Below are 27,797 nucleotides of genomic sequence, written 5' to 3' on the forward strand. Positions count from 1 at the left end.
TGTGTGTCATATCATTTGCTATCTTTGCACTGAACCATTCTAAGCTCTGAGAGGGGACTTGTTTAATAAGATAAATAGGCCAGGTCCTCAGCTTGTCACGCCGTAGCAGGGATGATGAGCTGGCAAGTGTCCCAGATCAATGGATGGGGCCCTGGTGGAGGCAGATATGAGTATCACTATGCCAGCCTGTTGAAGCACTTGGACTTTGGAGCTGGATGTTCCTCAATACACATCCTGCTTCTGACGCTTAACTGCTGGGTGGCAGTGGACTAGTTATCTAACTGCTCTGAGCCACTGTATCTTCAAATGTAAAACGAAGATAATACATAGCTCACAAGGTCGTTGTGGTCATTAAATGACATCAGATGTTGAAGCCTTAGATGTTTACCTTATAATAATGGTTACTCTTATAATTACCATGGGTGGGGAAACACACGTAGGTCTCTAAATTTTGTCTTGAATACAGAAAAGTCTCCATAGAGTGGCCTTGTTTTGAAAAGGCAAACAAGTGGTATACAGACAGCCTTCAGCAGAAGACAGAAACCATTCAAAACAGAGGAGGACATTCTGTTCCTTGGTTAAGGAAACCTGAAATGTGGGATAGAAAAAAATATTAGGGTCAAAATTCAAAACAACTTTCCTGAAACAAAAGTAGACTTGAATTTATTGGCTGAAAGGAAAATTGATACAGAGTGATCAACACTGAAACAGATGCTAATAAATGAATATTTGACTTCAAAGAAAAAAATTCCAAGGCTATGCAGTGAAAAACCATTCCTCCAAGAGCCAGCTAAAAAAAGAACCCCAAAACCTAAATCAAAAAAACAATAACACAAAAACTCAGACCAAGAAAAGCACTTCAACAGCGGAAGAATAATGACCTCTGAAAATATACAATCTCAAAAAACAAGGAGAACACTAGTGAAAATGGTCAAAATTAACTTTCTCAGAGCTCTGGAAATTAGCCAAAAGGTTTCAACATTCTGAGTATAATTTATTCAAGAAAAATGGATGAGTTGTGGTAAGTATAGCCAAATTTTGTGGTGTCTTAACTTACCTTACTCCCATCCTCCTTTCAAGGCCCGTGGTGCATTTGCAAACCAAAATTCTCACAGCTATGGCAGGGAAAACCAGCAGCCTGGCAGTCACTGGAGAGGACAGAATGGGTTTGGAGCTTTCCAAAAAAACCCCATTCCCAGAGAATTATCACTATTTGATCTGACAGTTCCCTGAAAAAGCCCCCTTCTTAGGGATTATCTTTATTTGACATGGCTCAGTGCTTGCTCTGTGCAAACAGCCATATCCTGAGGGCATTTGTCAAAAACAATCAGCAGCCTGGGGTAGCAATACCAGCTGGGGCTAACAAGAGGCTGATCAAAACTCCTGAAGGGAAGAGCTGGGGAATGAAATATTCATAGGGACTTGGAAAAGCACTGGCATGTTCCTGAAATTCTAGAAGGCCACATGCATGTGTTGGGTTGTATATACACCCAAGAAAGACCTGTGCAGGGCTTACACCATGATTGACCTTGAGGCTCTCAGCAAGCAGGAAGTAAACACTGAGACAGAGTTGTAAGTTGCTTGCTGGCCTGTTGAAAACATAGCTTAACACACACACACACACACAAACACACACACATTTCATAGCAAAAGTAGGAGGACTTAATGGTTCAGGTACTAAAAGAAGTCTCTGTCTAATCAGTAGATGACCACTAAACTAACCAGGAGGAAACATCAGTAGCCATATGTGGCAAAGAATATTGAATTTAGATAATTAGTCCAGAAAAATCACTAAACAAACAAACAAACAAACAAAAAAGGCATCAGTACAACAATAAGAAAAAGAACCCCGGAAGAAGTTTGTTGTCCAGAGTTGCCACATTATATTATTTAAAAATGCCAATTTTCAAGAAAAAAATATGAAAGATGCAAAGAAATAATAACAAATGGCCTATTCAAAGGGAGAAAAAAAGTATTCATTAGAAACCGCCACTGGGGAAACCCAGACATTCAAATTACTGTTAAAGACTTTTGATCACCTGTTATAAACATCTTTAAAGAACGAAAAAAGATTATGTCTAAAGAATTAAAGAAAAGTATGATGATATCTGACCAAACAGAGAAATAATAAAGAGATAGAAATTATAGAAAAGAGCTAACTAGAAATTCTGGTTTTGAAAAGTACAATAACTGAAATGAAAAATATACTAGATGGGCTCCAAAGAGATTTAAGCAGGCAGAGGACAGAATTAGTGAAGAGAAGTCATTTGAAGATAGATCAGTTGAGATTATACAGCCCGAGGAACAGAATAAAGAAAGAAGAAAGTGAACAGAGCTTCAGAGACCTGATACATCGAACCTATCAACAGATGCATAATGGGAATCCTGAGAGGAGAAGAGAGAGAGATAAAAAATGGCAGAAAAATATTTGAAGAAATAGTTGTCATTATGTTCTCAAATTTGTTGAAAAACATTAATCCACACACCTTGCGCTGCAGGTAGGATAAACCCAGAGACCAACATTTAGGTACATCAGAGTCAAACTGTCAAAAGGCAAAGACAATCTTGAAAGTAGCAAGAGAAAAACAACCTATCCAAAGCAAACCTCAATGAGGAGATCAGCTGACTTCTCATTAGAGAAGTGGAGGCTGAAGCAGTGGGATGCCACGTAGTCAAAGCACCGCAAGACTGTCGATTAAGAACTCTCAGTCTAGCAAAACTATCCTTGAAAAAACAAGAAACTCCCAAATAAACAAAAACTGAGATAATCCATCACTGTCAGACCTTACCTATAAGAAATACTAAAAGGAGTCCTTCGGCTGAAATGAAGGACATTAGATCATAACTTGAATCCACACAAAGAAATAGACTGCTGTAAAGGCAGTTACGCAGGTAAACACAAAAAAGAGTAGTGTGATGAATTTTTGTTACCTTTTTCTTATCCTGTCTGATTTAAGAGACCACTGCATAAATGATAATTATGAAAGTATTGATGGGCTTATAACATATAAAGATGTAATTTGTAAAACAATAAAATACCTGAAAGTTGGTTAACATGAGAAAATTAATCAAAGTATATATCACATTAATAGAATAAAGGACAAAATCACATAATCTCAATAGATACAGAAAAAGTACTTGACAAAGTCCAATATTCTTTCATGATAAAAACACTCAACAAACTAGAAAGAGAAAGGGAGCTTCTGAAGCCTGGAAAAGATTATCTGTGAAAAACCATATCCAACATCATATTTAATGGTGGAAGACTGAATGCTTTCCTTCGAAGACCAGGAAGGCGGCCAGGAAATCTGCTCTCATCGATTCTGCTCAACATGGAGCTAGAGATCCAAGACAGGGCAATTGTGCAAATAAGTAAACAAGTGAGTAGATAAACAGAAATAAATTACATCCAGATTATAGAGGAAAAAGTAAAACTATATTCACAGGTATGATCTAAGGCATTCACAAAATAACTATTAGAACTAAAATGTGAGTTTAACAAGTTTGAAGATATGAAATCAATATAAAAGTTTAATATATTAAAAAAGCTTAATGTATTTGTATACACTAGCAGCAAACAATTCAGATATAAAATTAAGAATATTATTCCATTTTTAACAGCATCAAAAATGCTTAGGACTAAATTTCATAAAAGAAATACAAAATATAAAAAAAAAATACAAAATATATATATTGAAAACCACCTGACACTATTAAAATAAAGAAGACCTAAATAAATAGAAAGATATCCTATATTCATGGATTTGGAAGATTTGATACTGTTAAGATGACATTACTTCCCAATTGGTCTTCAGAGTCAGTGCAATCCCAATCAAAATCTCACCTGCCTTTTTCTTTTCTTTCTTTTTTAAGATTTTATTTATTCATTCGTGAGACACACACACAGAGAGAGAGAGAGAGAGAGGGGCAGAGACACAGGCAGAGAGAGAAGCAGGCTCCATGCAGGGAGGCCAATGCGGGACTTGATCCTGGGACTCCAGGATCACGCCCTGGGCCACAGGCAGGCGCTAAACCACTGAGCCACCCAGGGATCCCCATCACCTGCCTTTTTCTTAGGAATTTACAAGCTCCTGCTAAAATTCAGATGGAGATGACAGGCACTCAGAAAAGCCAATACACTCTTAGAGAAGGATGATGTGAGAGGACCCACACTCCCTGATTTCAAAACTTACTACGAAGCTGTAATAATCAAGACCGTGTGTTACTAGAAATGGAATAGAACTGAGTTCTGGAAATAAACCCTTCCACTTGCAGTTAGTTGATTTTTGGCAGGGGCGCACGGACAGTTCAGTGGGGTAAAAAGTCTACCACAAATGATGCTGGACAACTGGATATCCACATGCAAAAGAATGAAGTTGAAACATTATCTCACACTATATACAAAAATTAACTCAAAATGGATCCAAGTTCTGAATGTAAGAAGTAAAACTATAAAGCTATTAAAAGAAATAAAGGATGGGAGACACCTGGGTGGCTCAGCTGGCTAAACATCTGCCTTTGGTTCAGGTCATGATCTCAGGGTCCTGGGATTGAGTCCAGAGGCTGGCTCTGTGCTGAGTGGGGAGTCTGCTTACCCCTCTCCCTGCTCATCCTCTCTCTCTTTCAAATAAATAGATAAAATCTTTAAAAAAAAGAGAAATATATGGGTAAATCTTCATGACTTTTGGCTTGACAAAGGATTCTTACATATGACACCAAAGGCAAGAGCAAAAAAAAAAAACAAAAAAAACCCCTAAATACACTAGATATCATCAAAATTAAAAACTTATTCTTCAAAGGCCACTATCAAGAAAGAAAGAAAAAAAAAAACCAACCCAGGAACAGAAAATATTTGCAAATCATATATGTGATAAGGATCTTGTATGCAGAATATAGACAGAAATTTTACAGCTCAACAATAAAAGACAGCTAACAAGTGAAAACATGGGCAGAGAATTTGAACAAACATTTCCCCAGAAAAGACACACACGTGACCAAGAAGCACATGGAAGGACGCCCAAATCAGTAGTTACTAGGAAAAAGCAAATCAACAGTGCAAGATGATAGCACTATGTACCCGCTATGATGGATTTAACAAAAAAGACAAATAATGACACCTGTTTATGAGGATGTAAAAAAATTAGAAATCTCATGTGCTGCCGGTGGACATATAAAGCGGTGCAGTCACTTTGGAGAACAACCTGGCAGGTCCTGAGGAAAGTAAATGGAGTTATCACGTGAGTGAGCAATTCCGCTCCCAGTACACACCTAGTAATCTGAACGCGTATGTTCACGCAAAGTCGTCCATAGTGGGTTTGTAGGAGCCTCAAAGTGAAGCAATCCAGATGCCCTTCAGCCGACAAGTGGAGACACAGATGTGGCCTTCCCGGGGCGGGAGGCCTGACAGGGACAACGCCGCTGATCCCCGAGCTCCACTGAGGGAGGAGCTGTCAAGTAGCAGAGGAGACAAATACAAAGGGCTCCTAGGGATGTGAAAAGCATCATGTGTTTAGACCATTTGTCATCACAGGAAGACCACACTTTCCCCAGCGGACTAACAGTGATCAAATTTTGAGAATTTACTGTTAGTGAGAGGATTAGGAGACTGACTGGTTCTTTCCTTTTCCTAAAGAAAAAATCGACACAAATGTCATTTTGGCGGCAATTTGGCAAAATTCATCTCAATTACAATGCCGCATGAACTTTGATCCAGGCGCTGTATTTTAGGAGTCTGTCGTCTAACTGACCTGTAGGAATTCTTACAAGAGGGGCACCTGGGGGCTCACGGTGGAGCATCCGCCTTCAGCCCAGGCTGTGACCCGGGGTCCTGGATAGAGTCCCGCCTCAGGCTCCTGTGGGGAACCTGGTTCTCCCTCTGCTTGTGTCTCTGCCTCTCTCTCTCTGTCTCTCGTGAATGAATAAATAAAATCTTAAAAAAAAAATAATTCCTACAGGAATGTCTATCGTAGTATTATTTCCAAATAACAGAAGACCAAAAACACCCTAAATGTCCACTGAGCAAAGACTTGCACCTACTGGGTGCTCAGTAGTCACATCCCCGGGCACTTAGCAGAGACCTTAGCGTAAGTCCACACAAAAATCTGCACACAAATGTTCATCGCGGCTTTCTGTACGATATTCCTATCGATGGATAATGTACATACGACGCAACGCACAATTCTTAATTGTTAAAATTTGATATGTTTTGGCAAGTTCATGCCTGCCTGTAGCCCCCATTTTATGAGACTTAAAATACTTCTAATACCCTAGAAAGTTCCTCTGTGCCACTTCCAGTTTATCTCTGCCCGTTGGGCCCACCCCCAAATCTCGGGGCCAGCACCAGTCTGATTTCTTTCACTGTGGGTTAGTTTTCATATGCGTGGGGTCCTACCCGACGTGCTCCTTCACGTGGGATTTCCTCGGATCAGGAACACGTGTTGGAGACTCCTCTGTGTTGTCATGTGCACCGAGGGCCCGTTTCCTTTGTAAAGGCCCGCTAGCATTTCCTGGCATGGATCCAACACAATTTATTTGTTCATTTTCCTGTTGATAGATGCTTGGATTGTTTCACATTTTAAGAATAAAGCTTCTGGGGGCAGCCCCGGTGGCGCAGTGGTTTAGCACCGCCTGCAGCCCAGGGCGTGATCCTGGAGACCCTGGATCGAGTCCCACGTCAGGCTCTCTGCATGGAGCCTGCTTCTCCCTCTGCCTGTGTCTCTGCCTCTCTCTCTGTGTCTCTATGAATAAATAAATAAATAAAATCTTTAAAAAAAAAAAAAAAGAATAAAGCTTCTGGGCAGCCCGGGGGCTCAGCGGCTTAGCGCCGCCTGCAGCCCAGGGCGTGATCCTGGAGACCCGGGATCGAGTCCCACGTTGGGCTCCCTGCATGGGGCCTGCATCTCCCTCTGCCTGTGTCTCTGTGTCTCTCATGAATAAATAAATACAATCTTAAAAAAAATAAAAATAAGAGTAAAGCTTCTGTGAACATTGCCGTATAAATCCTTTTGTACGAGGTAAGTTTTCACTCCTTTCAGCCAAAAACCTAAGAATGGAATTGCTGGATCGTACAGTAAGGCATTACATTTAAATTTATAAGAAATGACCGAACTTTTTTCTTTTTTTATTTTTAAAAGATTTTGTTTATTTATTGGAGAGAGAGAGAGTGAGAGAGCGAGAGAGACAGGGAAGGGGCAGTAGGAGAGAGAATATTCTCCGGGCCCAGTCGGGAGCCTGACACGGGCCTCGATCCCAGGACCCTGGGGGGAAGACCTGAGCCGGAGTCCAGAGCTGGCCCCCCAAACTGAGCCCCTGGCACCCACTGAAAGGTTTTCTAAAGCTTTTACATAATTTACTTTGTCACAGCAAAGCGAATGTGTGGCACTTGAGAGAGAGGAGCGAGCGTCCCCGCTGGCTCACCAGCCCTTGCGTGTGTCCCTGGGAGGGCGGGTGTCCGAGGGTGTCCTCCACCCTGTTACCAACTCGTAGAAAGACCCTGTCCTCCAGCTTTATGGAGCCCTAACGGGCACAGGTGAGCAGCGTGTGGACGTGCTGCTTGTCGCGCTGCAGTGAGAGGCACTGGGTCACCTGGGTCACCTGGGTCACAGTGCAGTGACTGGTCTCCTGGGCTGGGGCCACCGAACAGCCGCTGCTCAGCAACTTCCAGGTCTGTACCGAGAGCCAGCAGTTAGGGCCGTGAGCGGCGGAGGCCCCAGAACTGAGCCCTCAGCCCCACACCCCGTGCTCTCTGGCCAAGGCCCGAAGGGGTTCTTAGACATTCCGACGTCAAACCGCTTGTTCGGGATGCTTTGGGACCCCTTCCTCCAGTCTTGGACTTGTTCATTAATTTTCTTACTGGTGAAGTTTAAAATTTTGATGAACTCTTAGTTTTGTTTTGTTTTTGTTTTTTTTAAAGATTTTACGTATTTATTCACAAGAGACACAGAGTGAGGCTGAGACCCAGGCCGAGGGAGAAGCAGGCACCCTGCAGGGACCCCGACGTGGGACTCGATCCCGGGACCGGGGTCACGCCCTGGGCTGGAGGTGATGCTCCACCGCTGAGCCCCCGGGCGCCCCCAAATAAGTGTTTTTGAAACCTAATTGGAGAGGCTGATGGCCCCGCAGAGCGCAGAGCAGGTGTGCAAGGGAGCTCGGGCTCCCCCACCAATGGTCAGGGGGCCCAGCCCACCAGCCTCCTCTTTAGGCGGTGGGTCCAGGGGGCGGTGGGTCGAGGGGGGGGGCAATGCGGGCAGGTAACCCTGTGGCCAGCAGAGGGCACGGCGCCAGCGGGTCCCGGGCCACCCGGCGCCACTTGCAGCTGGGTACGCACTGGGGGGCGGGGGCTCCTCAGTCACACGGGGGTGGGGGGCTGCAGCCCTGATGTGCGAGGCCCCACAGTGTGTCCCTTCTGCCCGGGGCTCCAGCCCTTAGAGGCTCCCGGTGTCCCTGGAAGTCCCGGAGCTTGGGGTCTCAGTGTGCCCACCTGCCTCCCGCGGCTGCTCTGCGCTTTGACTCGCCCACTGGGAGGCTGAGCCCCAGCCCCGGGCAGCGAGAAGGTGGCTCCGGTTCTGGCCGTGGCCACTTGACCCACTGGACGGTGGTTGGTGGGGCGGGTGGTCGGACCTGTTGCCTTGGTCATTGCAGCGGTAAGCAGGTGCCCGGCAGGTGCCCAGCAGGTGCCAGGAGTCGAGAGAGGATGCATCCCCTTCGTATGTCCAGGGCCGCTGTCCTCAGGGCGGACAGGAAGGCTTCCCTCCTAGAGTCCAAGAGGCACCCGGCGTCTGGGAAGCAGGCGGTGAGGGCGGCTCCGTTGAAGCAGAAAAGGACTCTGGGAAAGGCCATTGGGCAGCGCTGAGGGCAGACCCGGTCCCAGGTCGGGGGCTCCTTCTACCAGTCGGCCTCGCCCGGAGGAGGCCGGGCCGCACTTCGGAGATGAGGCATCTGGGGGGGGGGGTGACTCCCTAATCCATAGAGAGCCAGGAAACACGGTGCCATCATGGGCCGATGACAGGGGCCCAAGTGGGGAGCACCCAGCTTCTCCTCTTTTGCTGAAATCAAACCGACCAGACCCCAAATTATCTTTAAGAACACAGATGCAGTAAAAAGGAATAAAAAAGGAAAAAAAAAATCCCAGAGCCATTGGAAAAGTCCCTTAGGACCACGTCTGTTTTACCAGAAGTGCCAAGAGGTTGTTCCAGCAAACGTGACTTGGAGGTGCCGTGTCCCGGCTTGAGGGTGCCTGGCCACGTCCCTTCGCCCGCCTCCCCAGAGTCTGCTGGTCGACCCAGGCCGCGAGCGTGGACGGCCAGACAGACGGGAGCCAGCTCGGGGGAGGCCACCCACGCACCACGCAGGCCGCTCTGGCCGCGGCCCCATTGGGACGAGTCTCCCTGACCTCGGGACCCCTGCTCTGCCTGTGGGGCAGAGGCGCCCCACCCGGGCCAAAGCACAGCCTGCGCGCCGCTGCTCAGGGTCCCCACCGGGCACATCGGTGTAACAGCAGTGTCTCCCCAGCTGCCTCCGCTACCGCGTGTCTTGAGGCTCCTGTTTGGCTGCGTCAGGCTAGTTTTGGGGGGGCCTGGGGCCAAGGCTGTGCCCCGAGGGATGGCAGCACAGAGTGTTGTCTGAGGGCAGAGGGTGACTCAGTGACTCGGCGCCGAAGCCAAGTCCAGGGCAGGACCTCAATTAAAGAAAAGAAGGAAAAAAAGCACCAGGACGACCCCAAGGCCTGTCCAGGGCCACAAGGGTCGTCGTGTGGCCTGCAGGGCCCCTGGGGGCCCCACTTCAGCCACTCCTGCCGCTGCCCTCATGGGGTCAGGACTTCACACCCACTAGCTGCCCTGCTCGTTGATGATCTAACGGCCCCAAATTGTTGACCCTCTTCCCACGGGTGGCTGGGGACCGTGTGTCCTCCCCTGGAGGCTGCTTAGGGTTAGGGTTGGGGTTGGGGTTGGGGTTAGGGTTAAGGTTAGGGATAGGGTTTAGGGTTAAGGTTAAGGGTAGGGTTACGGTTACGGTTAGGGTTAGGGGTTAGGGCTTATTGTTAAGGATGGTCTTTGGGCTAGGGTTAGGGTTTAGGGTTGGTTAAGGTTAGGGATAGCATTTAGGGTTAAGGTTAGGGTTAGGGCTAGGTTAGGGTTAGGGTAGGGTTGTGGTTGTGGTTAGGGTTAAGGGTAGGGTTTAGGGTTAGGGTTAAGGTTAGGGATAGCATTTAGGTTTAAGATTAGGGTTAGGTTAGGGTTAGGTTAGGGCTAGGGTTAGGGTTTAGTGTAGGGTTAGGCTTGGGGATGGGCTAAGGGTTAGGCTCTGGGTTAATGTTATAGTTAGGTTAGGGTTAGGGTTAGCTATGCTGGCCTGTTAGGGATTAGGTTATGTTTAGGATTATGGTTATGGTTGTGGTTGAGGTTGGGGTTAGGATTAGGCGTTAGGGTTAGGATTAAGTTTACGGGGGGATCTCTGGATGGCTAGGTGGTTTAGCGGGGCCTTCTGCTCAGGGCATGATCCTGGAGTCCTGGGTTGGGTCCCACATCAGGCTCCCTGCATGGAGCCTGCTTCTCCCTCTGCCTGTGTTTCTGCCTCTTTGTGTGTGTCTCTCATGAATAAATAAATAAAATAATTTTTAAAAAAGATTAAGGTTTGGGTTAGGGTTAGGGATTCGTTTTAGGGTTAATTTTGAGGTTAGAGTTAGGGGTTAGGGTTTGGGTTAGGGTTGGGGTTGGTATTAGGGTTAGGGTTAGGGCTAGGTTTAGAGTTAAGGTTAGGGATAGGATTTAGGGGTTAGGATTAGGTTCAGGGTTAGGGTTAGGGTTAGGTTAGGGGTAGGTTTAGGGTTAAGGTTAGGGGTTAGGGGTTAGTGGTTAAGGTTTGTGGTAGCTTTAGGGTTCGGGTTAGGTTTGGGGTTAGGTTTGGGGTTAGGGTTAGGGTTAGTTTAGGGCCGGGAGACCCCACATCTGGACCAGCTGAGGGCAGCCGGCTCCCCCAAGCTGCTCCCCTTGAGAGCTAGGTGAGCCACAGGCTGGAAGAGGAGCCCAAGATCCCTGCCTCTGAGAGATCCTAATTTAGCGGCAGGAAGTATCCTTACTTGAGTCATCCCTAGGGCGACCGCAGGCTCTGAGCTCAGTGTGTCCTTGTTGGGAAATGCCCACCCATGCACTCGAGGTTGATTCATCCCCCAAAATCTTATCATTGATTTCTTTTATGAACATTGATCAATTTGGTCCTTCCCTGGTCACTGCTAAAATCCCTGAGGCACTTAGAGTCGAATACACAACCTTTATTCTGGAAAGCACCACACAGGCATCTGTGTGTCAGGCACTGGGTCGGAATAAGAGAAGCTGCAGGCTGGTGAAGGGGAGGGAGGGGCAGGGCACCTGCAGGGCCAGCACAGCCTGGGTGGGGGACGTGCCCTCGGCGGGACACGGGTTCGCAGCTTTCCTCTGCAGGTGAGACACGGGGAGAATGTACATCCTGCCTCCAGCCTCAGGTTTTGGCGCACGAATGTTGGTGGCCTCCCAGTGGCCCGAGGGCCCGTGCGTCGGCTGCGCACGTGTGCGCACGTGTGTGCTCTGAAGGCCGCGGCTCTTGCAGCCTCTGGCCGGCCTTTCCGGGACGCTTCTCAGCGAAGGTGCGCGTGGAGATGCCTCATTCTCCGGGCTTTTCTCTGCAGATCCTGATTTAGTCGATGGGGTGGGGCTCTGCAGCTGCGAAACCCGGGCCCAGTGGCCCTGCAGCGGCCAAGCTGGGGGGTGTGGGGGGGAGGCCAGCACCGTGCTCACACCTGGAGCCGCCTCAGAAGCGGGGAGATAGAGGAGTGAAAGGCTAGCTGGGCGCCCCAAGCCCCTGCCCCTGGGGCCAAGGGTGGGCTGAAGGGCCCCGGGCTCCACACTGAGCCCTCAGGCACTGCTGCCCACCAGGTTCAGCAGGGCGTTCCTGTAGTCACCGCTGGTGTCTCCCTGGGGACGGGGACAAGAGGGTCACGGGGGTATTTGTCAGCTGAGGTTCTTGCTAGGACTCGTTCGTGCTCCCTGGAGAGTGAGGCCGAGCACCCCCTGCTTCCCGGGACGCAGGCCCACCCTGTGTCACTGCAGGACATTCGCCTGTGTCTCTGACTCTCCTCCTAACGACAGGGGAGCTCAACGTAGGAAATGACTCACAGACACCGTCCTGCTCTGGGGCCGGGAAGGCATCTTGGTGGCCCCTGGTTCCACCGGCTGCACGGGCCTCCCCAGGGTCCGTTCAGGCCCCGCGCCTGCCCGGCCGCCCCTTTACTCAACAGTGACCGTCACAGATCAGGGAACCGAGGCAGGAGGCAAGGCGCCCAGTGCGGAGCCTGGGTCCGGGTGCACGCACACCCAGACCGCAGCTGTCGCTCACTGCCCCTGCAGCTGCGACAAGTCTCCTGTCACCACCCCAGACTCCGCCTCATCTATCAAATGCCGGTGCTGCTGCGGCTGGGAGCCTCCTGAGACGTGCTGAGGTGCAGGCAGGGAGGCACGGGCTCGCCTGCGCGGCTCACATGGAGGCCACACGGCACCCGTGTCCGGGTGCGCCTGACCCGGCACGGCCCACAGCGGGACCCCACGTCTCCAGGCCACCCGGCGCCCGAGCTGTGAGGCAGGCCCTGAGAGTGCGGGGCCGGGGTCAGCGCAGCACGGGGTGGGGGAGCTCCCTGTGTGCGAGGAGGAGGGCAGCGGGGGGCACCGCGGCCGCCGGGGCGCTCGGTCAGCAGGGCCTGGGCCGGGTCCACGTCCTACGTCCTACGTGCCAGGGCACTTCCCACTCATGGGAATCAACGGATCCTTAACTTTCACTCAAATTTGCTGGTACAATCCTTTGGGCCTGAAGTTTCCTGGTAGATTTTTAACCACATTTCAAATTCTTTCCTTCCTTCCTTTCCTTCCCTTTTTTTTTTTCTATTGACAGAACAATTTCTGTAATACATTAGTTTTGTTTTTGTACTTTTTTGAAAACCAGTTTGTCTATCTTTTAAAATGCATGCCTATAACGTTATAAGTGAGGTTTTTAATCAATTTTCCTATTAATTTCTATGCAGTTTTTAATGCAGGTATCGCTGTTGGAAATCATTTTTTTTTTCTCTGATGACATCTACAGAGAGTGGTCTGTACGCAAAGAAAGCACTTGGCCACCTTTGCCACAATTCCAACTAAATGCAGGCAAGGCCTGAAGGAGGTGGGCTTCTTGTATGTGTAGACAGGGGATTCTGTGATTGATTATTGCTCATGCGCCAATTAGCCTCCTAAGTCTCTCCCTGTCATGAAGTCTACACCCTGGATGGGTCAAAGTCACCATTTTTGCTCAGTGTGGCTGTTCCTCTGACGTCTGACTGCGACTCCTTCTAACTGATGCTGAGAAGGTAGAGGAAGCTCCCCGAGGCCCCAGAAGCCGTGTATGGTTGAAAAAGATTCCTAACCCTCGGTGGGCCTGGGTGTTGGGGAGCCATCAGTAGCCCGGGCTGGTTTGCGGGGAGCCCTCCTGTCTTTTGGCAAGACTGGCTGGGAAGCCAAAAACGAAACAAAGAATAATTCCATCAGCCTTTACCCCCACCTACCGCGGCTCCATTCTGAACCATATTAAAGTAGAAATGCTTAAAAAAAAAAGAAAAGTAGAAATGCCTTTTTTTCTTTAAACATAGTGTGAGCTGCGTGTTTCTTGGAAATACGGTTGACAACAGACATTTCTAGAATAGCTTAGGGATCTGACTTAGCAGCCAGGGAAGACTTGGGACATACCTCCAGGTGTGACTTCCCTTAATGAAATAGTCAATTAATTAATGCATTTGCATTAATGACTAGAAAAACTATTTCATCTGACTCATCTTAAAATTGTGCTGCTCCGACTACCGAAGCCTGGATGCGAGGGTGCCTGCCTGATTCCTCCCAAACGACTCCCTGTTGCTGGAGTCCAGATGTGGTTTCCTTTGCTAGGGCTCGGCGTGTTCTTTTCAAAGGGGCGCCCGGGAGTCCAGGGCAAAGCCAACCGTAGGTGTGAAGCGCCCAGGCCTCTGTGGTCTGGCCTTGTGCCTGCCCTGGCCCCTCGCCTCCCCCTCACCGTACCGACCCCCTTGCCTGTCCCCACACGCTGCATGACAACGAATGCAGAGTGAGACCCCTACTGGGAAGGGATGGACACAGGTGATGTGGGCTGTGGCCCAGCCCCCGGGTCACCCCGGAGGTAGAATCGGGACCTCGCGGCTCACCTCAATCATGCTGCCGAGGGTCTTGCCGTACATCTTCGTGAACTGACACTTGATGAGATTTAAGTCAATCTCACTCCTCGAAACGATGTTTCTTATCAGGGTCCCATCGCGCGTCCCTGCTCCCTGGATAAGAGGCAGCAGTCAACAGTCACTGCTGGCCTCTCCGGTCCAGTCCCTGCCGACACACAGGTCTGTGCTCTGGGGCAGGCCCTTCCTTGGGGCCGGGGATACGGGAACGGGCCTCTACTTCGGGGGAAGCACTGAGAAGGCTGCTTCCGTGACTCGGGGATTCCCTTCATTTCTTCTCCCTCCAGCCCACATGTCTGCCCGTACTGGGAGCCAAAGGCCCCAAGGGCAGTGTGTGTGTGTGTGTGTGTGTGTGGTGCTTGCACATGGGATTCGAGACGCAGGATGCTCCCTGCTCCAGGAGGAAGACTTCTCCCTAGAGCAGCAACATCGTGAAATTCAGCTTAAGCGGCCAATTCCCCAGCAACACCTTCCCGCCTTCATCGTCATCTGCTTCCATGGCCAAGCCGCGGGCCCGACGGGCTGGGATGCCCAGCACTGCCTCTTGGGCCACAGGCAAGCCCGGGCCGGCGCTCCCGGCGTGCACGGAGGAGGAGGGCCGCGTGTGGCAGCCTCCCTCTGCACACCCGTGCAAAGGGTGCCCTGATGTCCTGGCCGTGTCGACCTGGGCTCGCCTAAGGGTGTCACATGGTGGCATGAAAAGGAAGCAGGACTGGCCTGGGTTCAAACCGAGGCTCCACCAGGTGCCAGCTGCGTGACCTGGATCACAAGCCTTAGCTCCGCCATCCGTGGGATGGCGGTCATGACACAGGCTTCACAGGGTTGTTAGGAGAGGTCAGTGCACTGCACACCTGTGAAAACACTTGCTCAAATTCACCCGTGGCTTCCCTTCCCTGGACTCGGTTTACCCTCTGCCGATAGAGCGTTCGGCCCAGCAAGGGGCTGGAGTGAGAGGAGACACGCAAGTCACAGTGGTGGCTCTGACTGCCCCGGCTTTGACATCAGAACCGAGAGGGGAGGAGAACGGGGGGCACAAAGGACAGAACCGTTACCTTCAGGGCATAGTAGAGCCGCTCGGCGAAGTAGCTGTGGAGGTTCCGTGTGCACTTCACTGGCAAACAGGAAAGCTCTGTCAGTGCTACGGGTTGCGGTGGCACGTGTACGTGTTTACTGATTTACGCCTTGCCTCGGATCTTGGGGGGGAGCATCATGCGGTTCCTGGCCTAGTTGCGTATGTGCTGCCTGGCTTCGAGAGGCTCTGCCCCGCTTAGGGAGGGCAGGCCAGGAAGCCAGGGGCCCTGGGCGTAGGCCGAGGGTGAGCCAAGAACGCACGGGGTCTACGGGGCTGGCCCACCTGGCCCGGCTCTGTCCAGGGCAGCCCCTGGGCCCCGACGCTGCAGAGCCAGCTCTGCCCAGAATCTGGCCTTCAGCTCCACAGAGGAGCCGGGACTGGTGCCCACAGGCCTCAGGTGCCCTCTGCATGTCACGTGTCAGTAAGGCTCCTCCGTCTGAATTTCCACGTGGCGGCAGAGCCCAGCCCTGGAGCACCGGGGCACCGGCACGTCTGGCCCAGGGAGCCGGCCCGTGTTTGCTTTCGTGGGTGCTGCTTCAGACTCGGCACCTGGGTCTGGGAGCTTGGCGCTTTACTCAGGGCAGCGGAGAGGGCATGGGCCTTGCCCTTGTTCAGCTCTCCGCTGAAGGCTGTGACCCACTCCCTGACCTGCCTGCCTTGCTCCGCCCTGGCCCGGGACTGAGCGGTGGGCGTCCTCAAGGACAACTGAGGAGCAAGCGCCTCGTGTGGGGCCACCGCGCCCCTTTGCTCTTCCCTGCCTGAAGGTTTATCCAGGAGGTCGTCCAGACCCCACGCAGGGGCTGACTCGCGCTGGGGCAGGGTCCACGCTGAGACGCCCCAGCCCGGACTAGTTTTCATCGCAGCAAAGCCGCCGGGAACTGTTGAGGTCGCAGTGCACCCACACATGTGTGGAGCTCCCCTGACCGACCCTGAGTGGGGCCAGCCTGGCGTGGGGGTGCGTGCCCTCGTCCTGGTGCCCTAGCCGTGGCTCCATGATGGGAGGGAGCAGAGGAAAAGCCCCTCTGCCCCTGGGCCTCGGCTGTGCATGGACACCTCTCCCTGTGACCTCAGCTCTGCACCCTGGTCTAAGTACACTTGACGTCAGGCTTGAGGGAAGGTGCCCAGCGACCCCAGCGTCAGATCATCAGGCGTGGAGTCTGGACTGCAACTAGACATCATCATCCCTTCAAAGGGCAACCAAGGCAGTGACTAGGGCCCCTGCTAAGGTCTGGATGAGTGACTTTGTTTAAGGCTTAACATCACAACCAAGACGTTCCCTGTGTGGTTGCTGAGGGTGTGTGCAGGCCGGGGGCCAGGCACGATCCTGCCAGTGTGCACATGCCCTCACATACACACCAATGCTCACTTGGATCACGCTCACACTCACGCTGGCACACACACCGCACAGGGGTTATGGGGGCAGGACATGGCACCCTGGAGACAGCAGGGTGGAGCAGTTCCCATGTCCTGGGCCCAGGGGCACATGCGTGTGGCCTGGAGGCACGGGGCCCCTTGAAGGTGGACATGGGGACCCCCTTGCTACTGTGCCCTGGGCCAGAGCGGAGCCCCGTGGCTGTGGACACCAGGTGTCTGAGCACCCAGCCGTCTCTTACCCACTGTGAGCATGGCCTCCTCCAGGGAGCCATGGGTCTCACTCTTGATGCTGTCCTCAATGCTCTTGCCGGCGATGCGCTCGTATTCCTCAAACACTGTGGGGAGACGCCTCCTCTTAGGCGACCTTCAGATCTCCGTGCCACCCAGCACCGCAGACGGAGACTGCACATCCCCGTGCCACCCGCGACCTCCGCCCGGTTCTCAGGGACAGGGTCCAGGCTCCCTGGCGGTGTCCCCCGCTTCCCGGCCCCTGCCGCCGACCCTGCTGGAGCCTGACGGGCCTCCCCCCTCCCCAGTACCTCTCAGCAGGTGGGTGGCGCTGCGCGTGCACAGGATGGTGATGAATTTCATCTCGTCCGTGCCGTGAATCTTCTCGCCCGCTGCGTACAGATCCTGGCATTGCGGCCACCGCAAGGGGCCACGAGAGAGGGCACGGGGCTGGGGTCAGCGCCCATCCACCCACCCGGCCCTCCTGGCTTGCCCTCCTGGCTTGCTGCCCCTGAGAAGTTAGAATCCCTTCTGGAAGTCTGCCCAGAAGCTGCTGGGCCCCCTCCCTTGGGGTCCTGCCCTGCCTGGGGCCCGGCCTCCCTGGGCCCGCCTCCCGAGGCCCCGCCCACCCGAGCCCCCGCCCCTGGGTACCGCCCCCACCTCCCCTGAGGCCCCGCCCCTAGGGTGCTGCCCCACCCCCTGAGACCCCGCCCCGCCTGGGGCCCCGCCCCGCCTCTGCTGAGGCCCCTCCTTGCCTGGGGCCCCGCCCCGCCCCGCCCGAGGCCCCGCCTCTGCTGAGGCCCCGCCTCCCGAGGCCCCGCCCCGCCGCTCCGGACCCGCCCTGCCCCTGAGCATCTCTAGGCACCGACCAGAACGCTCCCCTCTGGTCCTCAGAGGCCCCACATCCCCGTCCATGGCTGTTCCTGAGCTTCGGTGGACCCTCCCCCAGTTGCCCTCCTCCCCATTTCTAGGTCTGCCCAACAGCCGCCCCTTCCTTCTGGAACGCCGCGGGCACAGGTGTCCAGAGAGCTGAGCGGGTCCCAGCCTGGCCTAGTGTCGCATGGAAGCCTCGAGCATCAGCCCCCGGGGTCAGGATGCAGGGGTGGGGCAGGCGGCCCACAGGGCGGAAGCTGCGGGCGCGGTGACTGGCCTCACCTGTGCATCTTGGACGGCCTGTCCCGGGTCCACGAAACCACTCACATCATCCCTGCTGCCCTAGAAACAGAAGCGGTGGCTGCGACGGGCAGGAGGGTAGCGGGGCTGCAGCGCCCTTGGGCCGTGGGGACTTCGCAGGCCGGGTACCCTTTTCCAGGCCGGATTCCTCACCCAGAGGTGACACTAGTGAGCCTCCGGGAGCTGGGGACGCAGGAGCGCGGGTAACCGCATGCGCCGCCTGGGGCAGGCAGTAGGGGCCTGCTGCCCCCAGTGCCTCCTCCCCGTCCTGGGCCATCCCGCGAGGCCGTGCCGGGCAGGGGTGTGAGGCCCCAGTCACACTAAGGTGTCCGAGAAGCCAGGCCCTGACTCCCCCCTCCCAAGCCCAGCTGCTGGGGTGGGCCAGGCGGGGGCTCCCAGGAGGCAGAGCAGTGCTACCTGCAGCAGGCACACCAGGATCCTCTCCAGGTAGCCGCTGGTGTCGGCCTGGATGTCTTCTTCCAGGCTGGACCCGTAGTCTGAGGGGAGATGGGAGCCTGAGGCACAGACGCTCGGTCCTCCCCCGGCCCCGTCTCCCGCGCTTCTCTCCACGGAGGCCTCCTGGTAAGGACGAGTCCCGGGGCAAGGACACCCTGCGCCGAGCCTGAAGCGGCAGCTCCAGCACCTGGTGGTCACTCAGAACGAGGACGCTGCACCACACGTGGCCGAGCTCGGAGCACAGGGATAGGTCTGCCCGGGCACCTCCTTGGGGGCTGCCTACGGGCTCTGCTCCACTTGGGGGGGACAGGCTGGCCTCTGCCTGCCTCGCCTCCCGGGGGCGCCACGATTGCAGGCCTGTGGGCCCCCTTCGCCCCTTGCAGCAGGGCCTCCCTGTTCGGTTCCCGGGGCCAGCCGCGCCTGTGGGCCTAAGGAGCTACGAGAGCATCCGTCACAGGACAGGACACCCAGCAGGTACGCAGCGCCCATGTGCAGAAGAGCCTTCCCGGGGAGGCCTAGCGCACGGCTCGCCCCTCGCCGCCTACCGGGCCGCTCCCAGCCGAGGCCCAGCCCTCCCGTACCTGCCTCATACGCCTTCATTATCTCCCGCAGGTGATTCTTGGTCCGAGAAGCCAGGATTTCAATGATGACCCCCTCTTTGGTGCCCAAGCCCTGTGGATAAACCCGGGTGTGCGGGAGAGCTCCACCTGCGCTCGCCCGCTGCGTCCAAGGAAGGGCCTCGGGAGGAGGGTTGGTGGGCGCTGCGCCCCTGGCCCTCCCGTGGGGCCTCTGCGGAAGCCACACGCCTGTCTCCAGGGGCAGATCCTGAGGGCGGGTGACGGGAGCTGTGTCTCGGCCCTGCCCTGTGCTGGTGGTCTCCCGCGGGTCACCGGGTCACGCTCCCCTGCTGAGCCCAAGCATCCTCATCATCCTGGGATGAAGAGCCGGCCCCCCCACAGGACGATGGGAGGTAACAGGTGTGACGTGCCCAGTGCACCCAGCAAGTGTCCTCTCAGTGGAGACGATGGCGGGGCCCCGGCCCTGCCTCCCTCTTTATCTTCGGGTGCTAAAGGAGCGGTGGGGGTTGTGGGCGATCCGAGGACCCCCACACACACACAGACGTCCCACGTCCCACGTCCCGCACCCCTGCTCTGGCGCTGTCCTGAGAAGTGCTGACCTGACTCCATGGTGGCCACGGGATGGCAGACGCCCACCAGTCTGGGTCCAGTGGCAGTCTGGGCAGCAGGCTGCGGGCTCACGGGGCTTGGCCATCCCAAAAGGTAGCTCAAGGGGGCTCGGGGGTCCCAGGGCCAGGCCCCCGTAGGGAAGGCATCCCCAGCAGCGACTCCACAGGGCCACAGGGCTTCTGCGCCCCCTCCCCCCTTAGTTACCTTCATGGCCTCATGCAGCTCCTTGGCCTCGTATCTGTAGGGCGGGTACATGAGCGCCACCATGAGCCTCTCGAACTTGCCGCTCAGCTCCGACTGCAAGGTCTCGGTGAGGTCCTAACGCAGGAAGAAGGAAAGGTAAGGTGCAGGTGCACCCGAGTGGTGGCAGGTCCCGGGGGCTCTGGTGGACTCTGTGGGCTCCCCCGCGGGCCGCGGCTGTCATTTCTCAGGCCAGGAACTCAGGCTCTCTGAGCACCAGGACCCTCACCTGCCATGCAGGGACGGTGCCACTCCTGCCCTATACACTGCTCAGGGGGCTGGAGGAGACACGGGCCCCCTGAGCTCTCGGGGCAGCGCTGGGCACATTATAGCCCCACGTGCACCTTTATGGTTGCTCGCCGTCAAGTCCCAAGGTGGCCACAGGCACCCAGCATGTGCAGGAACGAAGGCGGGCCTGTGTCACCTGGGCCTCCTTCCAGGGGCAGCGTCTCACCAAGAAGCCCAAGGCCATGCCCTGCTGATCTGCACAGTGGAGCCGGGGACCAAGGGCCTCGTCAGATTTGGATTTAAATCCCCACCTTGCTGCTCACAGGTCTGGGATTGTGGCACTTACCTTAGAACATCGGTTTTCCCTAACGCCAAATAAAGAGAATAATGCACAGTTGGGAAGGTTAAGAGAAAGAAATTACTAAAAAACAATAGTGCGTGTGGTGCCTCCTGAAGATTGGGCTTCGTTGGTCACCTTCCGGCATTAAATCCCCAAACCAAGGACCTCTGGGTGCCCCTGCACCTGTGCTTAGGTAGGACCCTCGATGCCTGGCTCTATCCTGGGGGTGGAGGGAGGGGAGAGAGAAAAGGGATCCAGTGGCTGTGCTCCCTGCCTCTGGAGCTGCCTCGAGGACCAGCGAGCAGACAGGGGGTGCAGAGGGGGTCCAGCCGCAGGACAGAGGGGAGCCTGGCCGCACCTCTGCCCCGGGAACAGGGAACCATGGGAACGAGAAGGCCTTTCAGGCTCTGGGAGCAGAGTGAGCAAAGCACAGAGAGGGGGCAACGTAGCTCAAGGATGGGGCTATGGAGGCTGGTGAGAGATGGGGTGGGGGTGGAGCGGAAGAGGGGGCAGGGAGCAGGGAGCCCCGGGTGTGGGGAGCCTTGGGTGCGGGGAGCTAGGGCAGCCAGGATGGAAGGGGGGGGAAGGGGGAGGGGAGAGGGGGCAAAGGGGGGGGCAGGAGCTGGAGGAGGGGGGAGGGGGCCGAGAGGGGAGCAGGGGCAGAGCAGGGAGGAGGGAGCTGGGGGAGCGGGGAGAGGGTGGGGGACCCACAAGTACCTTAAGCAGATAGAGCGCAGGCGGCTGGTGAATTTCCGACCTCAGATAAACAACTAGCGTGTATAGCGCTGGGTGCCCCCCAGCCCCCCAGAGGCCGTGCTCTAGGCGAGGCTCCTCGCTGCAGCCGCGCCTCCGCGCCCCCCCCCCATCCCTCCTCCCCTACCTTGCCAAACTGGGCCTTGAAGGACCTGGCGATTTGCTGCCTCTGCGCGTTGCTCCTCCTGGTGAGCACATCAATGATGGCCTGCTCGTTGGTCCCTGCGGGGCGCCGGGCATGAGCTGCGCAGGGGAGGGCAGCCCCACACACTCCCAGCTCCAGAACCTGACGGCTCTCGTGGGGTGAAGACACACAGGCACAGGCTCCTCCACCCTCCCCTCCCCTCCTTTCCCCTCCCCTCCTGGCCGCATGTTGGGGGCTGGGGAGGCAGGGGTGGAATCAAGGACCCTGCGGCCATCCTTCCGGGCTGCCCGGGACATCCCCCGGGGCAAGACCCCCTCCCTGCACACTCCTCTGCTTCGGGAGCAAGTGGGACCCAGGGCCCAGCAGCAGGTTCAAGCTGCCCGTTCCGGAGCACCTGCTTTCTCCCAAAGTGGAGGTGAGAGCTGAGCCCTCCCAGAAGTGGAGGCCACGAGGGTTCCTCTAGGAAAGACGCAGCCCTGGCCTCTGCAGGCACGAGCCTGCTGGCCTCGAAGGAGGCCCCGGGGCCCAGTTCACCCCGCAGAACTGCCCACCCCCCCCAGCCCACGGGGCATGGAAGCTGTGAGGCCAGTCTGGGGGCCAGTAGGCTCAGGCCCTTGCAGGACGCATGCGCCCACAGACAGCCAGTGCCCCTTCCCCCGACTGGGCAGGCCCAGCCTCCCTCCCTCGGCTCCAGCGCGGAGCAGGCTGGGGGTGCCTGCAGGCTTCCGGGGCGGCCCCTCCTCGACCCCCCAGAGGGCCTGTGAGGACACCACCCACCGATGCCCTTCATGGCTGTGTACAGGGCCTCCGCGTCAGGCTCCGGGTTGAAGTGGGGGCTGCCCTTCACTGTAACACCCTCCTGTTCCATCTGCAAAAGAACCCGGGCTCGTTGGGAGGGGGGCACGCGGCGGGCAGAGCAGAACACCAGCCCACCCTGCACCTGCCCTGAACCTGCTGGGGGGCACGAGGCCCTCCCCCTTCCCTGCCTGGCGGCCCTCCCAGACTCTGCACCCCAGACGAAGGTCCCCTCGGCACCCGCTTGTGCTCCGGCTCCTTCAGGGCTGCAGAAGCCGGGGCTTGGGGTGGGGGCCCCGTGTGTCCATCAGCTGCCTCGCCCAAGGCAGGCCTGTCCCGTCAGGGTGGCTGCAGGCGTCGTGAGGAAGGTGAGGCAGAGCCGAGCTGCTCCGCGCCCACGGCCATCCTAACAGATGGAATCTCAGCTGTCAGCCCCTTACCCCGTGCCAGCCCTGGGGGGTCGGGGTGTGCTGACGCTTCAAGGCGGCTGGCACTGTGGCCCCTGCGGCGCTGCCCCCACTCCTCTCCTGAGGCCTTTGGTGTCAGGAGGAGGGAAGAGCCAGGGGGAGGCCCTGGGGGGGCCCGAGGAAGGGCCATAGTGGTTTATTGGGGTGACAGGCCCAGCAATCAGCACCACTGCGCTCCCGGCCACCTAGCTGTCCTCAGGGGGGCCCTACAGCTTTCTGCATCAAGCCTCTTGCCAGAACTGTTCCTGGATCTGTCGAGCTAGGATCCCTGCGGCTGGGGGAGGTTCACGGGGGGGGGGGGGGGGGGGGGTGTTAGTGGGAGCTCGGGAGGAGAAGGGCGGGGCCCTGGGGGGGTGCAGGGGTACCAAGGAGCACGGATGGTGAACATCCAGGGAGGCGGCTTCTGCGGGGTTAGGCAGGCCACACACACTCTTGGGGTGACTCAGGCCTGGTAGGGGAGCCCCTCCAAGTGAGGGTCCCCTGAGACCCCATAGCCTGCCTGGCCTGCTGCAGGGTGCTGCTCCCCTCTGGGCTCCGGGGGCTGCTGTGTCCCCTCTGCGGGGGGCTCCTCTGTCACTAGGCTGGCACCGGCCGGAACCACAACCCCGTGCCCCTGCCCCTGCCACTGCCCCCACCCTGGGGTGTGGGCTCCGGATCGGCGGCCTCTCCCAGTTGGTGCCATGTGGGGGCAAGCGCTGCCCACCCCCACCCCCAGGCTCCTCTGGGGAAGGACGGCCCCCCCAGACCACAGCGCATGGGGCGCGTCAGGACAGGCTTCTGGAGCTGAGCAAGCTGCTTCGAGAGAGAGCAGACAGGCCGGGAAGAGGGGCAAGTAGGAGGTGAGGCTGCCTCCTCCCGGGAAGCGGGTGCTCACAAGAAGCAGGGAGCCAGCGCCCCGGCTGGGCGTCCTGGGGCCAGTGCAAGTCCGCAGGCTCATGGGGGACAGAGCGTCAGGATTAGAAGGAACTGGAGGACGCCCTGGAAGCTGGGAAACAAACTAACCGAAGCACCTGGGCCCTGCCCGGATCCGGACCCCTGACCCGGGCCGGCCGCAGGGCGCTTTAGCCCCAGGCCCCTAGAACCTCGAAGGTGAAAGTAAGGGATCCTCCTCGAGTGAGTGTCATGGAGAGAGGGATGGTAGAGGAGTGCGGAGACGGAGACGGGCGTCAAAGGAGCCTCAGAGATACCCCGTGGGAAGGAGCTCAGTCCCGGCTTGTTTCCCTACTCCCTCTCCCCTATTCATTGCTCCATTTGCCCCCCACCCACTCACCCACTTTCCCAGCTACCCACCCCCCGGTCCACTCATCCGTTCACCCAGTCATCCATTCTGCACCCACTCAATGGCCACACCCACCCATCCGTTTATTCATTCATTTAATCACCATGTCCATCCTTCTATCCATCCATCACCCACCCACCACCCATCCATCCACCCCCACCCACCCACCCACCATCCATGCATCCTTCAAGCCCTGATGAGATCCTGAAAGCACGCCCCATCGAGGGGGCGGGGGGTCTATAGGGATATTCCTTTTGACTAACAGAGGAGAAACTCTGTAACTCTTCCTTTGAGTCTCCAAGGTCTGGTAACAAATTTCCCATCTAGATTCTTAGCGCCCATGTCTCAGCCAGCGTTGGAAAGGGGTCCCCGTGCGCATTCCAGCCAGAAGAGCCCATGAGGTCTCCCGGCTGCCGGTTGTGTGCACCCCGCACTGTCCCCTTGCTTGTGTGGCCTGAGCTGCCGCGACCACCGCCTGAGTCGCTCCTTCGTGCCAGGCCCTGGCTCAGCGGTTCCAGGCGCCAGGGGCGCCGTGCTCACGCCCTGACAGCGGCCGAGTCGGTGGGCAGCGGAGTTGGTGATCGTGACCGCCCGGGAGCTGGGCGCGGGGCGCTGGGGGGGGGGGCGGCTGCTGAGAGGCGCTGCTGGCTCCTGCTCACGGCCTGACTCACCAGCTGCCTCCTCCCGCCGCCCTCCCCGACGTGGGCCTCGGGCCTCGCCTCGGCACCGACACCACTGTGGGGCCTTTGTCTCACCCGAAGCTGGCGCTGCGCCGGGGGAGCCTTGTGACCCGCTGCCCCGAGAAGCCTCAGCCTCTCCCCAGCCCGGAGCTTTGGGGGACAAGAGGTACAACTCCGGAAGCAGAGCCCCAGCGTCTGGGGCGGGCTGTGGGTCCCAGGCGCCCCAAGCACCAGCAGTGGGGGGTCGGCCTGGGCCCTGGGCCGGCGCGGGCCTGTCCAGACAGGAGCGTTTCCCTGGAAAGGTGACTCAGCTCTGCCTGTGACTGCCGGGGAGCGGCCACACCTTGGCCTTTTCCCGACATGAGGCCTCCCGGGGACTGGAGCAGACTCAGTCTCTGTAAAGGAGGCACAGACGGGCCCAGCTGACCCCTCGCGCCCAGGCCCTCGTCCCCAGGCCCTCGTCCCCTTCCCCGTGGAGCCGTGGGCTGCCCCCAAGCCCCAGGGCGGGGCTCTCCGTCCTGGCACCAGCTCAAGGACCTCCAGTGGCCCCGCTGCTCTGAGGGGAAAGCCCAAGCCCCTCAGGCTTTAGGACGGGCTGGCTTGCCTGCTCCTCGGGGCCTCTCTCGGGCTCCCCCTCCACCCCCTGCACCTCCACTACTGTTCCCTCTGCGGGGGGGGGGGGGGGGGAGGGGGAACCGTCTGCCTGGGTCTCCTCTGACACACGGGTGTGCACACAGACCCCCCACATGCATGAGTGCCTCAAACACAACCCCTGCCTGCCTGGCTCTGCCTCTGGGCCCAGCCCTTGGCTCCCAGCCCCCCTCCCGACCCCCCCAGCCTCCCCCCAACCCCTGGCCCCCCCAGCCCCCCACCAGGCTCCCCCAGCCCCCTGCAGCCTCCCCATCTCCCCCCACCCCCCAGCTCCCTTCCAGGCCCCTCCAGCCTCCCCCCCTACCCCCAGCCCCCCTCCAGGCCCCCCAGCCTCCCCCCTCAGCCCCCGGACCCCCCAGCCCCCCTCCAGGCCCCCCCAGCCCCCCCAGCCTCCCCATCTCCCCCCCAGCCCCTCTCTAGGCCCCCCTAGCCTCCCCATCCCCGTGCCCCTCACCCCCACTTCAGCCTGCCCCCAGCCCCCAGCCCCCAGGCTCCCCACTCCCTTCATCCGCCCGCCCCTCTGTCTCCTCTTTCTGGCGTGGTGTCCCGTGCTGGGCGATGGTGACTGAGCGCACCCCTCCCCAGCCCCCCCAGGAGCCCCACCCTCGGCCGCTTGCTCCCCACTCACCCAGGCTTTCCACCAGGCCATCCTGCTGCCTCCCGATGGATCGCGTGTCCCCAGGGATGCGGAGCTGGGGGTGGCTTTCCCTCTCTCCAGAGTCCGCAGGACTGGCCCAGGCAACACTTTGTGGGGGGGGTGGCAGGCGAGCAGCTGCGGCCCCACCCAGCCCCGCCCTGCCCTCCCACCCCGCTCCCCCCCACCCATCCCCGGCACCTCCCAGCACCTCCGAGCACCTCCCGGGCCTGGAATGTGCCGCCTCTGCCAGGGCGTGGGCTGGGCTGTTCTGTGGACAGGAAAACCCAGTCCCAGCCTTGGGACCCACGGGGCCCACAGAGCTCGCTGGCCGCGTGTCCGTCTCCACCGGGGCCTCCCTAGGGAAGGAGGACAGCAGGCCCGCCAGCAGCAGGGGAGCTCCCGCCAGGCCCGGCTGCCCGAGCCCCACCCCACCGTCCTTGTCGGCCTCAAACCCCGGGGTCAGGTGCAGTCCCTGCGCTGCGGGGGGGACACACGCTCCGTGCCCCAATTCCTGACCCCAGTTCCTGCAACCCCGCCGCCCGGGGTGGGGGGGGGGACCCTGCCGCCCAGGGGAGGCCCAGCTCCCAGGGAAGGGGATGATTGTTCCCTGTCTGGAGCTGGCCCTCCCTGGGTCCCCTGACCAGAATGTTCCATGGCTGCTCTCTCTACCTGCTCTCAGCCGGACTGCCCTGGGCCCCCGCCCTGCGGAGCCTCCCCCGGGGCCTCTGGGAGCCCTGCTGCCCTGAGGGAAGGGCCAGGGAACCTTTCAGAGCAACTTGCGTCCCTTGAGGCACAAGCCCCTGGCCTACCGACCCTCAGTCTCCACCCGGCTCTCCGATCCGTCTCCAGGCTGCTCCTCTGATGTGCGGGTGGGGGTGCACACGCTGGGGGGTCGGGGGCACCCAGAGGGTGGCTATGCACAGCACTGCACGATGCCACCGGCAGGGACGGTCGGGCCTGGGGAGGGGGCTGCCCCCGGCTCTGGGGGCCCAGAATCCCCATCGTCCGCGGGTAGGATGAGGTGTCCCCGCAGGTGGGGCTGGTCAGGGCTTCAGCTGTCCAGCCCGGGTGCACGTGCCTGCGCTGCGGTGAGCGTGTGTGTGTAGGGAGCAGGTCCTGGGGAGGAGCAGGCCCCGGGGAGAAGCAGGTCCCCAGGGAGAAGCAGGTCCCAGGAGGAGCAGGTCCTGGGAGGAGCAGGCACCCCAGGGGAGGACCGGCGTGCTCGGCCCGGAGAGGAGCCCGGAGAGCCAGGCCGGACGCGGGGACCAGGACTGGCCATAGGGATCGGTGCAGACCCACCTGGCCCTCCGAGGGCGACTGAGGGAGGGGTGCTCCGTGCACAGTGACCCAGGGGGCCCCCGACAGGACCAGGCCCCAACAGCGCTTGCACTGTCTTCCCGGCCATCCTGAGCTCCCGCAGCCAGGACCTCACCTTCTGTCCCAAGCCCACCTCTGGCTGCCTTTCTGGGACCCCCAGCACCCTTGCCATCCCTTCGAGTCTCGTTAGTGCCCCCAAGTGGCCCCCAGGACTCCTTCTTGGGCTCTCTGTGCCCCTCACTCCTCATCAGGGGCCCTGAACCATGGCTGCCCTCGGGAGTCACTTGGGCACCTCCCATCCCAGAGAGGACACCCTGGGGCCCCCACCTGCTCCTGCAGGGTCCCTGGGTCATCCATTGGGTCCCATGTACCCGGGGATCTGACATCCTGTGTCATCCCCAGGTCCACTCTGGAGCCTGTCACCTGCCTGCTTGTGCCCACTTGTGCCCGCTGTGCCCCTGTGACTACTTCCCCTTCCTGAGGGCCTTTCCTCAGCCCTGGGGACATGTGCCCCACCCCGTCCGAGCGCCCCCTAC

General features: G+C 57.6%; 1 protein-coding gene and 1 long non-coding RNA gene across 4 annotated transcripts; both read right to left on the bottom strand.

The window, feature by feature from the left end:
- Positions 1 to 918: 918 nt before the first annotated feature.
- LOC140631541 (uncharacterized) lies at positions 919 to 6,714 on the bottom strand. The gene is made up of 3 exons (XR_012029082.1): positions 6,392 to 6,714; positions 5,269 to 5,483; positions 919 to 1,174 (listed from the first exon to the last, which is right to left on the bottom strand). It is a non-coding gene; the product is annotated as an uncharacterized lncRNA (long non-coding RNA).
- Positions 6,715 to 11,254: 4,540 nt separating this feature from the next.
- On the bottom strand, positions 11,255 to 26,171 carry LOC140632164 (annexin A8). 3 transcript variants are annotated; one of them, XM_072823904.1, is made up of 13 exons: positions 26,153 to 26,171; positions 25,936 to 26,036; positions 22,213 to 22,303; positions 21,418 to 21,512; positions 19,934 to 20,047; positions 19,124 to 19,214; positions 18,504 to 18,583; positions 18,069 to 18,128; positions 17,225 to 17,318; positions 16,925 to 17,020; positions 15,292 to 15,350; positions 14,213 to 14,335; positions 11,255 to 11,948 (listed from the first exon to the last, which is right to left on the bottom strand). In XM_072823904.1, the coding sequence occupies exons 2-13, from the start codon at positions 25,954 to 25,956 to the stop codon at positions 11,889 to 11,891; spliced, it is 984 nt and encodes a 327-aa protein (XP_072680005.1). In that variant the 5' UTR covers positions 25,957 to 26,036; positions 26,153 to 26,171; the 3' UTR covers positions 11,255 to 11,888. The 3 variants fall into 3 exon arrangements, with proteins under 3 accessions (XP_072680005.1, XP_072680006.1, XP_072680004.1); XM_072823905.1 differs by lacking the exon at positions 26,153 to 26,171 and having other exon boundaries at positions 11,255 to 11,773; positions 25,936 to 26,085; XM_072823903.1 differs by lacking the exon at positions 26,153 to 26,171 and having other exon boundaries at positions 25,936 to 26,084.
- Between the last annotated feature and the right edge of the window lie 1,626 nt (positions 26,172 to 27,797).

The sequence above is a fragment of the Canis lupus genome, chromosome 4, assembly GCF_048164855.1.
Source record: "Canis lupus baileyi chromosome 4, mCanLup2.hap1, whole genome shotgun sequence".
Classification (NCBI taxonomy): domain Eukaryota; kingdom Metazoa; phylum Chordata; class Mammalia; order Carnivora; family Canidae; genus Canis; species Canis lupus.

What these genes read in the sequence shown, in the direction of transcription:
- LOC140632164 (XM_072823904.1), bottom strand. Translation starts at nt 25,956, where the DNA reads ATGGCCTGGTGGAAAGCCTGG. An exon ending in AATGAAGGCGTATGAGGCAG is followed by an intron (nt 18,584 to 19,123) that starts GTACGGGAGGGC and finishes ATCTCCCCTCAG; the next exon opens with ACTACGGGTCCAGCCTGGAA. An exon ending in TCCTGGTGTGCCTGCTGCAG is followed by an intron (nt 18,129 to 18,503) that starts GTAGCACTGCTC and finishes TTCTGTTTCTAG; the next exon opens with GGCAGCAGGGATGATGTGAG.